Here is a 17,872-nt window from a genome sequence, read left to right as displayed (position 1 = left end):
TACATTCCAATAGCAACTAACCATTCCTGGTTTAAATACTATGGACTAGAAGGACTATCACTCGCACGCAAAGGCCTGCGGGCTGAGGTGGCAGGGAGAGCCGAGGAAATGCATTCCTCCTTCTCTTCACCAAGCAGAGACTGGAACTCTAAGACTCCAGTAACACTGTGTTTCCTCTGTCAAAAGCTGAACCAACCTGCCTCCTTGGCCTTGAGCTCCAGTGGGCTCAGAAAGGACGGAAGACTAGAGTTCAGAAATAAGGGGGATTGCGGCTTTAGGTGGTGTTGGGCACCTAGCTGGTGCCCACCCATATGGACAGAATGACCCCAACACCCCCACTTCCACCTCCAGAGGCTAGGGATCTATGACAGCCAGTACCCTGACAAATGCTTCCAATCAAAACCACATTCCAGTATGGGAATGCAGCTCAGTGGGTAGTGCTTACTTTGGATACAGGAAGCCCTGGGTTTGAGCCCCAACAGGGCATAAACCGAGTGTGGTGGCACACATCTATCATGTCAGCACTAAGGAGGCTGAGATGCAGGTCAGTAATCCTTGTCTACATAGTTCATTCAAAGCCAGATATACAAGGCTATGTCAAAGATAGATAGATAGATAGATAGATAGATAGATAGGTAGGTAGGTAGGTAGATAGATAGATAGATAGATAGATAGATAGATAGATAGATAGATAGATAGAGATTCCAGCCAAAAACAAGCAGGCAACAGGCCCCAGTGGGCATGGTCAGCCCTGACACCTTCAGCAAGAACTACTAGAGGAAGGCAGGTCGACCAGAAGGTTCAGCAGTAAAAGCCCTTGCTCTTGAACGCTGTTCTCTGTCCTTCTCACATGAGCTGTAGCATGCACACATCCACACACAAACTCACACCACACACATAGACAACAACGTAAAATGAAATAAGAACTAATCTGAGGTCGGGCGTTGGTGGCGCACGCCTTTAATCCCAGCACTTGGGAGGCAGAGGCAGGTGGATCTCTGTGAGTTCGAGGCCAGCCTGGTCTACGAGTTCCAGGACAGCCTCCAAAACAACACAGAGAAACCCTGTCTCGAAAAACCAAAAAAAAAAAAAAAAAAAAAAAAAGAACTAATCTGAGGAACCAGCAGTTTTTGGTCGCACTGACTCACCCAGACAGCTAGTAAAGAGCAAAATCAAGCCATGCATACCCTTTCCAAACTTCCATAGGGTGATAATCTGCCCCCACCTTCTTAATTACCATCAGAGCCCATCCTGCCCCATTTATAAAGGAAGCTATGCAGAGGTCAAATGTCGCAGAGATTAGGATACTGAGATTGGCTCAAGGTCTACAAGCCCTGAGCCAAGGTGCAGATGAAACCCAGGACCCTGACTCCCAGGCCCTGCTCTGTGTGTACAACAGACCCAGTATGAGAAGAGTGGTAGACGGAGGAAGTGGCAGGTGAGTGCTACCCAAGCCCCACCAGCCCGAGACTCCAAGTCCTAAGACTCTTTCAGCAGCCCAACAGGTGGACCCTATCCCTCCCTCCTTCCTTTACCTCTTCCCAGCATCCCTGATTTGCAAGGGCTCCGGGTGGTACTTCAGGAGTCTGCGTCCACACCACAAAGGCTTTTGGCCACAGCTGAGCCTGCCTCCTGCCCTTCCAAGCCTCCCAACTAATGGTTTAGAAGAAAGCTCCAGGGGCAGAGAGACCTAAGAAGAAAGCAGTCAGATCCAGCTGCCACCAAGAGACACTAAGCAGGACTGCAGCTCCTTCTCCCCGAACCTGTGCTCATGAATCACAACACAAGTTGTCCTACCAGGGACACGGAACTGAACTCAGTGCATCGCTGCCAGGGTGCTGAGGGTAACAGCCTCAAGAGTGTAGCTGTGGCAGCCTGTGTGGGTCTGTGTCTGTGACCTCAGGCTTTGCAGCCTGGCGCTTGCATAGCTCTGACTCCTCCCTACAGAGCCCTCCCCACACCCACACCCACACCCACCCCCAACTGCCCTGCAGCTCAAAGGCCCCCCACAGCGAGGGCCCCATCTGCTGGAGGCTCGGTGACCTGTGTCAAATGAGCAGGCGCTCGGTCACACTCCAGAGCCTAGAGGAGGCTGTGCACTCTGGGAAAACTGAGGAGCTCCTGCCTGGGGTCGGCTGGGCAGGGGCCCCAAGAGGGAGCCTGAGACTGGCAGCAGTCTAGCCGGGAGCTGCCCCGCACAGGCAAGAAGAGTGAAGGGGAGGGGAGACAAATAGAAGAGCTTTCCTGTCTCCTGGTCCAGACCCTAGACTGAACGCAGCCCCTTCCTGCCTTCTGGTCCCTTGTGCAGACCTGATGATTCATTCAGGGAGCGGATAAGCATGTGTGTGTGTCTATGAGCTGGGGAGAACCCTTTGTATCTGTTCACTCGGGTAAAAGAGTGTGTATGGCCAGCTCCATCTAACAGATACCAAAGTGCACCTATTTGTGTGAATAATACTGTGTGCCACTCAACAGTCACTGAGTTTGTGACCCCAGGAACCTTTTGGTCTCAGATTCTTTAGTATCGGACAAGAAAGACCCATTTCTGTCTGCGTGAGAGTCTGTGTTTGAACCTGCTTAGACACAGTTATTGCCTGTATTTATTGCTAGGTACTGCTTTGTGTAGCTGCATGTTTAGCCTACTCAAGCAAGACTGCATTCCTGTGCTAAATTAGTACATGTGTCCACATGCTGGCTTGCATATCTGTATCTGTATGTTCAGTGTGTGTGAGAGTACACATCTCCCAGCATGCCTTCACCATCCCATCCGCACCAGCCAACAAGGTACCTGACTTCCACGTGTACACCATGGCTGTGCAGAATAGTAATGAAGATAAGTCCTCTCTGGTCTGTGAAGGCAGTGCTCCGATGGCAGTGGCTCTCAACCTTCCCAGTGCTGCGGCCCTTTAATACAGTTCCTCATGTTGTAGTAATCCCCAATCATAAAATTACTTTCATTGCTACTTCATAACTGTAATTTTGCTACTGTTATGAATCATAATGTGAATATCTATGCTTTCCTATGATCTTAGCAACCCCTGTGAAAGAGTCATTAGACCCCCAAAGGGGTCTCAACTCATAGGTGGAGAACCATTGTCCTGTATAGGGGCCAGTCTGGTACAGGTATCTGCCCGGGGTCTATGGTAGTCTTCACACACTCTCCAAGAACAAGAGGGAAAAGGATTCTAAGATTTTCTATGAGAAACTTAACCCCTAGGAAAAGTAAGACTCAAACCCATAACGTTGTAGAGGATCTAAAATGCCCAACACAAAGTTAAGAATTTTACCTTTCCTAGTTCATACTGCTGCTCACCCCCGGGGCAGTATCCATTATGTACAGAAAGGACACTTATTACACTCGTACTTATATCCTTGGAGCATCAGAGCAATCCTAAGATGCAGGCATCACTGTCCCCACTTTAAGATGGAGAAGCTGCAGCTCCAAGAAGCAAGTGACTCACACAGGCTGTTTGCTTATAGGACTGCTAGCCCAGGGACTGAGATGTGCTGGGCCACAAGCTGGAGCTTGGGTACTGCTTTACTGAAGATAACCCTCTGTTCAGCACAGACCAGGAAACAGCTTCCAGCTAGCCCCAGTTGACCTACAAGTATGGCCAGAGATAAGGCTGTAGGCCATCTTTGCCCCGAAGGCCAAAACTGCCACTTTTTGCAACCTACAGCAATGCAGAGAAGGATGAGTAAGACGACATAAAGAAGACTCAGCTCTGCTCTATACTCTGAGGATGCTGTCACTAGTGTTAAGGCACAGGCCAAAAGATGGGAAGAATAGCGCCATGCCCATGGATTCTTCAAGCCTCAGTGGTGACCCCAAAATCTGTTTGGCATAATATCTGCTGTCCAGTCATTTCCCATCCTGCAGCAGGACCAGAGGTAGATGTATAGAATCTCAATCTGTCAAAGCTGGAAGAGCAAAGGAGGTAAATTGGTCCAAACCTATAGCCCACTGTACAAATGAGGAAGCAGGCTTAGTTGCCCGTCCAGCAGACGCCACTGTACAAATGAGGAAGCAGGCTTAGTTGCCCGTCCAGCAGACGCCACCAACAGGAAAGAGCAGAGTAAAAAGCCCTTTGTGTGTCGGGGGGGCACCCACTGTCTCACACCACTCTCTGCTCACCTTAGGGAGACAGGAGGACTATCAGATATTGTCAGCCCCAATTTACAAAAACAAAAAACAAATTCAGACAGTCCTCTAACCGGGAAGACAGGGGAAGCTCCAGTTTGAGCCCAATCTTCAGAGGAACGCAGGCCTGGTTACGACTGTGTAACACTAGAGACTTCAGCTGTAGGAATCCAAGCCTTGGTCCTACACTTCTTAGGTCTGGGAGAAAGCTTAACCAGGTAAGTGGATCAAGAGAATTTGAGCTGCCTCAAGGTGACTACTCCCTGGGCCAAGATTGAGGAAAGCCAGCATTCCTATATGGGTTCAGACACTGGAATCCATCACAACTCCTGCAGCTAGCATGGAACCTGAAAGTGCCTGTTCAGGACTGTGGTCATTAACCAGACAACCCTGACCTCTTCCATTCCTTCTCTTGGGGGCTAGCCAGGGGCTGGACTTGGGGCATCCAGGCCTCAGAGGACACGGTATATACCCAGGGTAACTCTTATCACTGCCAATTCTGTTCCCTGAGATCATCCCCACAGCAGCTGCCTTCAGAGCCCTTGGATCCTTTCTTCAAATACATAAGCTTCATTCCACAGTCCTGAGTGGACCTGTCCGCTAAGGCTCTAGCTAGGCCCCCAGTTTGGCACCCTAGAAGCTCTGAATCACCTTGAAGCAAGACTAGGGGCAGAAGAGGGCAGGGCCTAGCAGTGGATGGGACCCCGCGCAGAAACAGACAGAAGTGTTAAACCATGCAGGGTAAGGAAGCACAGACCAGCTGCAATTGAGGCCCAGATAGATACTCCAGCACAGCACGGCAGGAATGAAGAGATTGGCCGCATCCCACTGTCCACTTCTCCAACAAGGACACCTCAGTCTCAATTCCTTACCAAGTCCCAGTTGACTCCATGGAAGGCTGGACAGCTGCCAGCTTACGCATTGGATTTTTGAACTGTCCTTCCCTGAGTCAGTCCACCCAGTTTCCCGCCTGTATGACCCCATCATAACCAGCGCCAATGACCGACGACCGATTCACGCTGGGGAGAACAACACGAAAAGGCTACAGCAGTGCAGGACAGGGCCCAGTATCCATCCCCCACCCACTGGTGGCGCTTTCTCCGGAACCAGTCTCCACCTCTAGGTCCTCTCATTCCAGAACACCGGAGCACAGCTGTTTACAGAAGCTCGCATCTCTGTGTAGAGCCTCTGCGGCCGGCTGTCCTAGCGCAGCACCGCCCACGCGGTACTCACCTGGCCTCGGTGCCCAGAAGGAAGAAGAGCCGGCGAAAGGCGTGAAGCCCGAGTCGATCCGACTCTGTCCGTGCCTGCTGCACTTTCAGGACTGCAGAGGTTCGGGTAGTTGTGACGTTGAGTCTAGAGAGAGAAGGGGGAAAACAGAGACCATAGGAGCGGCGCGAAGGGGAGCGCTCGGTGGGACCTGGAAGCCGCAGGAGGCGAGGCCGCGGAGGTGAGCAGCCGCGCGGTACCGAGCAGGGAAGCCACGCCGCCTCGCTCTCGCTGCAGCCCACACTCGCGGGATCCTGGCCCGCAGGCAGCGGCGCAGCGCGGGGAGGAGTGCCGGGCTGAGTCTCTGCTCGGAGCCGGAGCGCCTCCCGGAGCCCGCAATCCCCCCGCCCCATTGGGATGCGGGCGGAAATTCAGTTTGTGTGGAACGTGGGACCCACCGGGCTCCGAGTCCCCCGCGCTGCGGGGAAAACGGGGCCCACGCAGCGGGGACCAGAGGGGGTGCGGTCCCAGTGCCACCCCCACGCCACTCCCCACGTGGCGGCCGCGCCCCCGGGGCGTGAATGTGTACGCGGACCGTGTTGGGGGGGTCATGAATGAAGCCCCAGCGGCCAATCAGCACGGCCGGCGCGCGGGACCCCGGGAGCATGGCCCAATGACGAGCTCCGGGCTGCAGGCCCCGGCGGCGGGCAGGCGCGGGGGGCGGAGGCCGGGGCCGGGGGGCGGGAGGCGGCTCCGCGGGCAGCCAATGGGCGGCGGGAGGGGTGGGGCTCAAGAGCGCCCAGCGGGTCCCGGCTTTAAGCCGGCGGAGCGCGGCGGCGGGGCCCGCAGACGGAGCGAGGCGGCGGCGGCGGCGCGGCGCAGGGCGCGGGGCGGCATGGCCACCACCGCGCAGTACCTGCCGCGGGGCCCCGGCGGCGGAGCTGGCGGCACCGGGCCGCTCATGCATCCCGATGCCGCAGCGGCGGCGGCAGCGGCAGCGGCCGCCGAGCGGCTGCACGCGGGGGCCGCGTACCGCGAAGTGCAGAAGCTGATGCACCACGAGTGGCTGGGCGCGGGCGCGGGCCACCCCGTGGGCCTAGCGCACCCCCAGTGGCTACCCACGGGAGGAGGCGGCGGCGGTGACTGGGCCGGTGGCCCGCACCTGGAACACGGCAAGGCGGGCGGTGGCGGCACCGGCCGAGCCGACGACGGCGGCGGCGGCGGCGGTTTCCACGCCCGCTTGGTGCACCAAGGGGCGGCCCACGCGGGCGCGGCATGGGCACAGAGCGGCACAGCGCACCATCTGGGCCCCGCCATGTCGCCGTCGCCCGGGGCCGGTGGGGGCCACCAACCCCAGCCGCTCGGGCTGTACGCACAGGCGGCCTACCCCGGTGGCGGCGGCGGCGGCCTGGCCGGGATGCTGGCGGCGGGCGGTGGCGGCGCGGGACCCGGCCTGCACCACGCGCTGCACGAAGACGGCCACGAGGCACAGCTGGAGCCGTCGCCACCGCCGCACCTGGGCGCACACGGACACGCACACGGACATGCACACGCGGGCGGCCTTCACGCGGCGGCAGCGCACCTGCACCCAGGCGCGGGCGGTGGTGGCTCGTCGGTGGGCGAGCACTCGGACGAGGATGCTCCCAGCTCCGACGACTTGGAGCAGTTCGCCAAGCAGTTCAAGCAACGGCGCATCAAGCTGGGCTTCACCCAGGCCGACGTGGGGCTGGCGCTGGGCACTCTCTACGGTAACGTGTTCTCGCAGACCACCATCTGCCGCTTCGAGGCCCTGCAGCTGAGCTTCAAGAACATGTGCAAGCTCAAGCCACTGCTCAACAAGTGGCTGGAGGAGACCGACTCGTCCAGCGGCAGCCCCACCAACCTGGACAAGATTGCGGCGCAGGGCCGCAAGCGCAAGAAGCGCACGTCCATTGAGGTGGGGGTCAAAGGAGCGCTCGAGAGCCACTTTCTCAAGTGTCCTAAGCCCTCAGCGCACGAGATCACCGGCCTGGCCGACAGCCTGCAGCTGGAGAAGGAGGTGGTGCGTGTCTGGTTCTGTAACCGGCGGCAGAAGGAGAAGCGCATGACCCCCGCTGCCGGCGCGGGCCACCCGCCCATGGACGACGTTTACGCGCCTGGGGAGCTGGGGCCTGGTGGGGGCGGCGCGTCGCCACCCTCTGCGCCCCCGCCACCCCCGCCGGCGGCGCTGCACCACCACCACCACCACACACTGCCCGGCTCGGTGCAGTGACCCTGCGGGCTGGGTTCCCCACCGGCGCAGCGGTGCCTCTGGCGCGCAGTCAGCCCGCGCGGCCTGGACTCTTTTTTGTTGTTGTTGTTTATTCGGTTGCTTTGGATTTTACAAAAAGGAAAAAAAAAAGCCCAGAAACTTTTAAACAAAACCAAACACCCCGGACCGAACCTCTCTCCGGCGAGCGGCGAAGGGCGGCCAAGAGGCTGTGTCGCCCGAGTCCCGGGAGAGAGCAGCGAAGATCCGGAATGCGCCAACTCACTCTGGGCGCACTCTGCCCACTGCCTGCTCCCTGTCCCCATACCCTCGACGACCCCCGCCCCTGCCCCCGGGCTGTTCGGGGCCGGATCCCGGCAGCGGCCTCCCCACAGCGAAAGGTAACGCGGTGCGGGGTTAGGGATTCCCGGGAGAAAGGACGAAGAGAGAGGAGAGTCCCCAGCAGCTCTCCCGGACGCGGACTCCCTGTAGCCTGCAGGTCACGGGTGGGGGGGGCTGTCACTTTATTCTCTACGCGCCTCTTCTCTCGTACCAGGATGCGCCCCACCCCCTCAGCCTTTCTCCGGGCTTGGTTTTTTACGGTTTTTATTTATTCGTGGAGCCTCTCGGCTCCTGGGGTCCTTCTAACTCCGCCCGCGCCCTTAATTTAAATCGCTCTATACTGTATTTATCGGGGCCCCGGAGGGGAGGCCGCGAGAGCCGCATCTGTGTATAAAAGCAGGAAATAGCCAAAGCTTTAATCTAGCCTAATTTATTTTCCCTTTCTCTTACCCTCTCCTCCTTCCTCCAAGAACGCAAAACAAAAACAAACAAAAAAAGAACTAACAAAAAAATTTTTTGAGTGTTCATTTTCGTTTCGTTTTACCCGAGCCCTCGTCTCGGTTTCTGGCCTAGCGGAGAGGGTCTGCGCTCCCACGCACACCCGAGTGGGAAGGGGCATCTCCGCCCGCAAGACCGAGCACGCACCGCGGGCCGCCGCTTCCCTGCCGGGCCTTGCCCCTCCTGGCCTTAACGAACGAAACTTGGAAAAGTTGGAACTATTTTTTAACCAGCTGTAGAAATAGACCATTTCCCCAAGAACCTTCTGCCTGATTCCCTACCGCCTACCCCTGCTCTCTTTCCAGCCCCTCGGGATGCTGGGGGAACCCTGGAGAGAAATTTTCCAAATTTGGGGTAAGGTGGGAGCCATGTAAATATGTGAGATATGTACACACTGGCAAGGGGGGAAGAAACATTTTGTGCTTGGTTTTTATTTTTTGGTTTTCTGGGTTGTTGTCCCTCCCCATCCTAAAGGGTTTTGTATGCCCTACTAAGCCGAAAAGGATATTTTAATACGGTCTCCTGATTTCTGACCCATCTCTATTTATTTTCTGGATGTGTTTGGAGCTTCCCCTTCTCCATTTCTTCATCTGTTTGTTAAGGTTTAAGCTTAAATTTTGTTATTTTATTTTTATTATTTTTGGAACAATGTTTGGTGCATTCTCTTTGTATCTTTATTGCAAAAAAATAATGTAGACTGGGAAGTTCCCTTTATATTTATGTTATAGTAAATATTTTATTACTCACATAAACATGTACCCCAGGGCTGTGTCCTGTTCTCTTTACTGCTAGGGCTTGCTTTTCGGGAAGGGATGAGATTGCCCTACCTGGTCCTCTCTCCTGAAGTTCTGGACTCAGAGAAGAAAGGAACCGCCAGCCTTCTTCTGGGTCAGTACCAGGACTGGCTGCCTGTTGCTTGGTCAACACTTGAGCACCTGGCCCAAGTACACCAGTCTAGAGAAAATGAATCCCATCCCTTAACCATTGACATCTGAGACCAGATCAGGGCCTAGGACAGGAAACCACTGATACCACATGGAACTTGAGGTCAGCCAAAGAAGCCGCTCTTCCTGGATTACCAGCCTTGAATCTGTTTCCCTTACCTGACACCCCAACCCCTAACATTGATCTCACCATGCATTCCATGTACAGGGTCCAAGCCAAGTTTCATCATCATGGGGCAGCTGGGAACCTGGTCAAGCTCTTCCATCCTATCCCAACTGATTCTCCATCCAAATGGTACCCAGGCCCACCTAGATACATTGGACATCGGAGTGTTCAGACTGAGGTCCTGCAGTGGTCCTGCAGAACGAAGTTGGCTTGGGAGGGAGTCCTGCCTGCTTGTTTGGGCAGAACTAGCTCTGCTTTGCAAACAAACCACCAGTCCCAGCCAGTAAACCGTGCTGTGGGAAATGCTTGACACATCTCCTAGGGCAGACACGGAAGAACAGCATGCAGGGGAGAGATGAGGGTACTGGTGAAAGGGAAACTGCAGGGCTATGCATCAGAGCCTGAAGGAAAACATTCTGAGATGTTCTCGTCTCAATTCCTCAGGAGCAGCATCCACTCAGAGAGAGCCCCTGTACTGGGTCTCAATTCAGCTCAAAACCCAAGTCGCCTGGCATCCCAGTCAGGAAGATTTTTTTTTTTCATTTAAAACTCTTCCCATTTCTGTCGTAAACCATGGTTCTTCCCCCTTCTCAGGAGAAATCATACAAGGTCCCTCTCGGTGGAGCATAGTGACTTGTCTGGGAAGAAAGTTGTAACCCTGGTGAAGGGGTATATGGAAGTCTGCAGGCCATGGAAGCTGCTCAAGTCTGGGCCTTGGAGAGCTCTTGGCTCTAGCTGGTAGGCTGGGTGATACCCAGAGTCAGGTGTTCCAGGACCCCCAAACTGGTGCTCCTTGGCTGGGCTGAGGAGACCTTGGGATAACTGATGGTTCCTAGTGACTCTTCTGGGTTCTGCCCCTCGAACCGAAGGGATCTTATCTCTCCAAGCACAAAGGCTCCTGAATTTTTCAAAAGCTCAGCTCACTTTGCTACTTTTTTTTTATTATTTTTTTAGTTCATGAATAGCCCTGTGATGGGCACTGGAGTCCCTGCTGTTCCTCCTGTCCCTGCTGAGCCTCCTTGTGCTTCTCAAGGAAGAGACAGAGACTTGTGAACCAGCGGGCAATGGCAGAGTCGGGAGTCATTGGTCACCCTACCTCAACTTCTCATCTCATGCTTCATTAAATACAAAACTCTGAAGTCATTCCATATGCTTCGCTACTCCCTAGTTCCCCACCCCTAGATTCGTCCCTGCCTTGGGGGTCCCAAAATGGAAGCAAAGGAAACTTGGCTTCCCAGCCCAGAGTGTCTGCCGGCTTTGAGATTGCAAAGGCCTCAGAGAAGACTGGGACCTTTCACTGGCCTCTTGGCTGCAGCTGACACCAATTGATTGATTGATTTCCTAATTGTCTGCTTAATCTTGTACAAGAGGGTGGGCTTATTATTTCAGCAAGTCAACTCAAAAATAGCCAAACAATGCAGCCTCCCTCCCGAGATTCAGCGGCAGCTGAGGAGTGGAACAAAAAGAAAGGGAAAGGTGGGAAAGGGGGTGGGGGGAAATCTTGCAGTGCAAGGATTCTGCTTAATGAGACACCAGCCTGGGATAGCTACCCAGTGATGACCCCTTCATAGCGAAAGGCGCTAGGGCTTCTTCCTCCAGACTCCTGTTTCAGACAACCTAGGAACCTAGAGTCCTGATCCCTTGGCAAAATAGTTTTTAAAATGCACATCAGTTGTAGGCTTCTGTATTTCCTGTGCAGGTCTACCTGCTTGCTCCAGAGTTCTCCAGATTTTTCATTTGTCAAAAACAGGCATGTATCCCTGATGTTAACCTCCAAGGAAGCCCAGGTTTCCATGGCAAACTTTGAATTTCTGAGGCCATCTCTCACCTTTTACACTCAAGCAAAATTATTTCTTGTAATCCTGCAGCCACAGATCAGTAGAACTTGACTGGTCTCTTGAGAACACCTACCTGCTGATGTTTGTGTATTCTGTTGCATATGTGAAAATCCATGTCTGATCCCAGAGTCACGTGGTAGGGGAGAAATCCATACTATTCTGAGAATTTGCAGGGGTAAGGGATTGTTAACACTGAAAAGGGGGTTACCTGTGGTTATCAAGGCAAACCGAGAAGGTACCCTGTCCTGATAACCGAGCACAGATATTCTTCCTCACCCCCTGCCCCAAGTTATACAGGCTTCTGTATTGCTTGGCATTAAGTCCCAAGCAATCATCCCTTGTCCCTAGAATGGTCTACCTGAGTCTTAGCCACAGTTGCCCACTTGGAGCCACTTGGAAGTTCCTAGTCAGGCTCAGGGACTACATAGGTGAAGATTAGTCAATGTGACCCACCCAGGACCAGTCAGTCTTCTTCCTTCCTGAACTTTCCATAGGAAGGCTTGCACTCCAGAAAGGAGAACCCCCTAGGCAGAGGGTGGAGTGAGAGGGTTATCTGACCTAGCTACTCTCATAAATTCAGCCAAGATCTTCCCAGGGTCTCAGGTTAGAGACTGCTGCCAGACACAGCTTAGAGACACTTCAGTTTTGTCCTCTCCTGGAGTTAGTGTTTGCTAGGTCCGCCAGGGCTTCCCTAGTGCGGCTCAAGACTCCATGTGGGAGGACTGCCCTCTATTGGTCCCTGAGCTGGGACATGACACCACGCACCAGAAACACCTAATTGTTGAGCATGTCCTCCTCCCAAGTCAACTCCAAGATGATTACTCCACAGGCTTTGCCAGCTAGAGCAAAGCTGACTTCAGGCCCCAAAGGAAGCAATCCTGCTTCACTCGCAGACAAAAATGTGCTTGTCTGTGATGCTTCCCTTCCCATCTACCAACTGCCCATTCACACAGCCCCGCTCAGAATCCCACTCCCAACCACACAGGGCCTCTTCCGTCTCCCCTACTCACACAATCCCCATCACCCCCTCACCAGCTCATCAGCAGCTTACACACATACACGGCCTTACCCACACTACCCTTCCACCACGCAGACTCAGCTTTCTGGTGGTTGGCATTGAACTCTTGAGAGTCCAGGTACCTGGCCCATGACTGTTTGATTAAACACACACCACTGTCTGCTGTCACATTTAGCCAGACCCTCTCCTTTCGAGATTTCTAAGCACTTACCCCAAATACATCCCTGCCCGTCATTGCCCCAGCTCCTCCCAGATCTCTTTCTGCTCCTTTCAGATAATTAAAGTTAGGCTGTGTGTTTGTATGTATGTGTGATCTTATTTTTTAAACACACACCCCCACACATACATATGCGTGTATATATACAAACACACACAGCAATTAGCTCTACCCATTCCACCATCATCCTTGAACAGTAAAACCTAGCTATACACAGGCCTCCACGTGGCCCTGTGATAAATCCAGTTTCACTGAGTCACAGGCTCCTGATGTCATACACACACACACACACACACACACACACACACACGTGCACATATGCACACTATAATTTCACAAAATAATAATCACTCTACACTACAAGAGTGTGACCCACCCCCTGCTTCCAACCTCCCTTCAAAGCATCTTAATGGACTCTCCTCAAATGACCCAAGGACCAGTAGCACAGTGCTACAACCTTTCCCTTGCCCACCCCATCTCCATCCACACAGAGCAGTAGCCATGTCTCCGTGCTGAGCCTGACCAGGGTGGGTCTGGGTATTATTAGGCTATAGAGACAGCAAGGAGGCATATGGTCTCGTACACAAGAAATAATGTTCATGTTAAATCAGACCTCATGCATAATGCATGGTGCCTGATCTCACATTATTTTGGGTGTTCGTCAAAATCAGTGTTCTTTCTTGTGAGGGCTCCTGAAAAGAAGGGAAAAAGGCGTTTGCTAATTACACCCACAGCCTGGACCCAGGGATCCCAAAGTGCCCTGGGAGCATCCACTGCCCCGCTTCGCCCACCAGTGGGTCCTGCCCCTCTCCTCCACTCTGTCTCCCCACATGGAAAGAGGGCTTGCCTTGGGTTTGTAGCAGGCATAAGGCCCCGTGTTATTTTTATTTCTTTTCTCTCGGCTTTCTGTCCCTGGAGGGTTCTGGGGAATAGCGGTGGCTCCGTTGCTCTCACACCCGATTCATTTGCCGTTTTATGAACTCCTGGTTGATTCATCGCCTCCCTAAGTCAATGATTCACTCCTGATGGCTTTTTAGAAATCCTTCTTGAAGGGCTCCCAGTTATTCAGCTTTGAACAGGAGCCCGAGTCAAAGCAGACCTGGACCCTGCCACTGCCACTGCTCCCTTGGCCTGGAGTCGCCATTTGGGCTTTTGCAGAAGCTGATCTGGGGAGGAGGGGGTACTTCCTCCACGCAGAAGCTGGGAGAATGTCTCCAAGCAGCTCACAGCCAGATCTAGTCTATGGCGATGTCCCCTTCCGCTTCTGTGGATCACCTGCCTTCTCCTGTGTCATCAAAGTCCCAAGAAACTTGCTGTGACTCAGGAGGCAAAGCACACGGTGTGAGCACAGGGGCTGTGAACAAAACGAATACGAGTTCTAGCTCCATCTTTCATCAGCTGTGTGATCGTAAGCCAACAACTTGCATTTCCATGCCTTAGTTTCCCGGTATGATGGCAATGGCCATTCTGTATTGTAGAGTTGTTTGGAGAATTAAGTAGGATAATGTGCATAATATTTAGCATAAGTGATGAATAAATCAAAGTTGTTTTATTCTGAGGTCTGAGCTTGGAAAGTTGCTGTACTGGAAAGAAAACCATAAGATAATGAATAACCTCTGACCAGGGACCCCATTTTGTCCAAGGGCACTTTTACAAATAATACATACTCATCACTCACCTTGTGCTTTATGTAGTCTGTCTCACACAACATAGCCCCGTTTTATAAAAAAGGAAACTGGAGCCCAGACAGTAGTCATAGCTTAACCAAGGCAGCCTGACTAGTAAGTGCCAGCGATCAGGACAGAAGCCATTGTAACTGGCTCCTGAGCCCCTGTTCTTTTTATACTAAGGCCAGCAGCAAAAATAATAGTGAGTGCTTGAGTGTCTGTTCAAAGCATGGAAAGCTCCAGAACTTGGGCATGGAAACTGAGAAACAAGGTTGTTAAAGCTAATTTCTACTACTACCCAGAATCAAGTATCCACAAGCCTAAAATAGTTCACATGATCAGGAAGTCCTGAGTGGTCCACTCACTCCAAGCCTCCACATACTGAACAGCCATACGTTGTAGGATGGAGAGCTAGCCTCTGCCCAGGCATTCATCCTGATGCACCTACCTACCTACGACCTATGTATGAGTCTTCTGGCAAGTTCCTTAAACTCCCGTACCTCAGTTTCCTCTTCTGTAAATGAAAGCATCAGCAGCTGCCCCATAAAGCCGCGGTGAGGACTTGATGAGGGACGATATACAGCATGAACACTTAGAGCCTGGCATGTCATGAGAGCACATTAAATGTTAGCTGTAAAAAATAATTTTATATGTACAGTGTATATTATTGCTGAGCTGCTGCAGAAAAAAATAATAATGTCAAGTGCTTCCCCTACCACCACTACCCGCCTAGAATGATTTCTCTCCATTCATAAAACCGCTATAGGAAATTTAAGTCTAGAATTTCCATTCCCAATCCACAGGTGAGGTAACTGAGGCCTCAAGGTGACCCAGAAGATCAGTGATAGGTGCAGCTTTTTTATTATTATTTTGTTTTTCATTTATTTGATAGGTGCAGCTTTTTTTTCCTAATTCTTCTTTTTTATTTTTATTTATTTTTTTGTTTTGGTTTTAGTTTTTCAAGACAGGGTTTCTGTGTGTAGCTTTGGGGTCTGTCCTGGACCTCGCTCTATAGACTAGGCTGGCCTCAAACTCACATAGATCTGCCTATCTCTGCCTCCAGAGTGCTGGGATTAAAGGCGTGCGCCACCGCCACCACCACCTGGCTTAGGTGCAGCTTTTAAGCCTAATGCCTACTTCCATTTTGTGGCAATCCTACTTCCCCAACCATGTCTGCTGAGGCTATAATATTAAGTACTAGTAGTGTGTACCAAGGCTTTGTACTGGGCTCTGCAGAAACAGCACCCAGATGAATTAAGATGGACCATGAAGAACGGGGCAAAGATTTGCTTAGGAGTTCCTGGACCGTATCCCTGGTCCCAGAGACTAGTCAGGCATTCAGCCCCTGAACCCTCAGACCCCATTCACAAGCCCTTTCTGACTTCTGAACCTTTATGGCTTTTTTGTCCTGTTCTGGCAGATCCTGGCACATTTTTTACCTCAGCACAAAAGATTTAGCGCAGGGTGAGGGCCTCTAAACCTCATGGGGTCACAAGCCATGAGATTAAGTCTACCTGAAGTTTCCTTTAGGTTTCCATGACTGGTTTTACTGCAACCCTGGCCAGAGGTTAACCACTAAGCCATTTAATGGGGTATCTCAGCCCCAGGTACTTGGGTGCTGATTTGTCACAATGGACCTCAAAATATGAAATAAGTATTCCCTCATTCATTTACCCATCAGTCCATTCTACACTCTTCCTCTCATCCATTCATGAAGCCGCCCACCTATCCATACAACCATTCATCCGCTTACCCTTAAACTACCTATTCAACTACCCAGTCGTCCATCCGCCATCCATTCATCCAGTCAATCCAGCTGATCAGAGGCAGAGAAGACCACTGCCTCCCACCTCCACACACTTGTGGCTAGGCCTCATTCCCTCCTGGCCCTCAGCCTTATAGGGTAGGTATATGGGAGCCAATGAGAATAATGATGTTGGAGAAAACAATGAAATCTGTTGTTGTGTCTATGAAATTGTGTGTCAAAGTGCTGGAACCCTCCACACTCCACTTATTTCCACAGGGACTCAAAGAAGGTGTCCATACAGCCCCTGGCATCAGTCTATATGGCCTTGGGATTCCCCTCAGTCCTCATTTCTTACCCCAAGAATTTCAAGTGCTGACCTAAATATAAGGTGTTTCAAAGGGCACTGGGGAGATGGAACTTGACAACATAGCCTTTACCAAAGCCGGCACTGGCTTGCCTTTTTCTTTTGAATATGGCAGGCACATCTAAGCTTCAGGGAGATAAGCGGTGATGTTCTGTTGCCAGCCTGTCACTACCTGGATGTGTAACTTGGAATTAATCCCTGCTGCATCCATCCTCTCAATTCCCACTAGTGCAATATGGGGGTCTTCTCAGTTTTGAGGACCTCGCCTGCCTCCTAGCCTGGGTGGGCCTGCTTCTTTGACAATGGGGCTTCTCTAACCAGCCCACACAAGAGGCAGGGTAGCAGATGACGTGGTTGGTGTTCAGAGCCCTGAGGACTCAGCTCTAGCTATTCAGCCCCCTCCCCTGACACAAACAATCCTCAGTCACCTCCCCCTCCTGCTCCCCAGAATCTGGGCACAGCTGGAGCCTGCTATGCCCTAGCCACCCCATGAATCACCCCTCTATGGTCCCCGGGGGAGTGGTCCAGGGAGCATCCTACGCTCCACGAGGAGTGAGGGCCAGAACTGCAGCCCTCAAGCAGGCAGTGTCCACAGAAACAATGGGGGCCTGTGGCTAACAGCCGGAATGCAGCCATTGTCCTGCCCTGGCCCCCAACCCCAAGGCCTCAGGTCCCCAGGCCAGGCAGGCTGGCGTGGATCAGTGCGTCAGACTCGTGTACCAGAGCTGGGCACACATGACCTGCAACTTAACTTCTCTGGTTAGGCAGGAGGGTAGGCTGATGGGCCAGACCCCACTCCACAGACAACCTCACAAAGGATCCCCCTGCACAGAATGAGAGCCAATATGGGACCCACGGGAGTAAAGGCAACCTGCAACCTACTCATCCCTGGGATACTCTGAGACTCGCAGCAGCTCTGAGACCCAAGCTATACATCACAGTGGGGAGGGGACCACATTAGAATAATGCAGGATTAGAGTGGGGTTGCTATAGCGACGTATTAGGGCAATACATCTAGGGAGCCCCAGCCCCTTGGTGATGTATGGCTCTGCTCAGCTGTGGGGAGCAGGGGGAGGGGACCTGTCCCACCCTTCCAAGGGAGAGCAGACACCAAGCACTCCACTGGAGGAGAACATCTGCATTAGACACTAAAAATAGGCATCTCAGAACCCTGTCAAGCCTGAAAGGTATAGCCTGCCAACCCCCACCATCCCACTGTCCTCCACATTCAACTTGGTGTCAACTTCAAATCTCAGCTCTAACCTTAGCCTCAGCCTCTGCCTGTGTTCTATCTTTAACCCCAGCCCATAAGATAGCACTAAGCCTCCAGCCCAACCCCTCCAGCTCCAGTTGTTTCATTACTAAGGACCAGTCCCATATGTCTCTCTGAATATCTGATGGTATTCATAGGATCTGGTAGGGGCCGAGGGTCAGAGAAAGGAACAGAACCTGGCAGTGGTGGTGCATGTCTTTAATCCCAGCACTCAGGAAGCA

General features: G+C 52.7%; 1 protein-coding gene across 1 annotated transcript; it reads left to right on the top strand.

Annotated features, from left to right (window-relative positions):
• The first annotated feature begins 6,242 nt into the window (after positions 1 to 6,242).
• On the top strand, positions 6,243 to 9,184 carry Pou3f1 (POU class 3 homeobox 1). Its single transcript, XM_005084354.4, has one exon. The coding sequence runs from the start codon at positions 6,246 to 6,248 to the stop codon at positions 7,599 to 7,601; it is 1,356 nt and encodes a 451-aa protein (XP_005084411.2). The 5' UTR covers positions 6,243 to 6,245; the 3' UTR covers positions 7,602 to 9,184.
• The last annotated feature ends 8,688 nt before the right edge of the window (positions 9,185 to 17,872 follow it).

Source organism: Mesocricetus auratus, unplaced genomic scaffold (assembly GCF_017639785.1).
Source record: "Mesocricetus auratus isolate SY011 unplaced genomic scaffold, BCM_Maur_2.0 Super-Scaffold_100014, whole genome shotgun sequence".
Lineage (NCBI taxonomy): Eukaryota > Metazoa > Chordata > Mammalia > Rodentia > Cricetidae > Mesocricetus > Mesocricetus auratus.
This window is presented reverse-complemented; position numbering and strand designations above follow the sequence as displayed.

What these genes read in the sequence shown, in the direction of transcription:
- Pou3f1 (XM_005084354.4), top strand. Translation starts at nt 6,246, where the DNA reads ATGGCCACCACCGCGCAGTACCTGCCGCGGGGCCCCGGCGGCGGAGCT.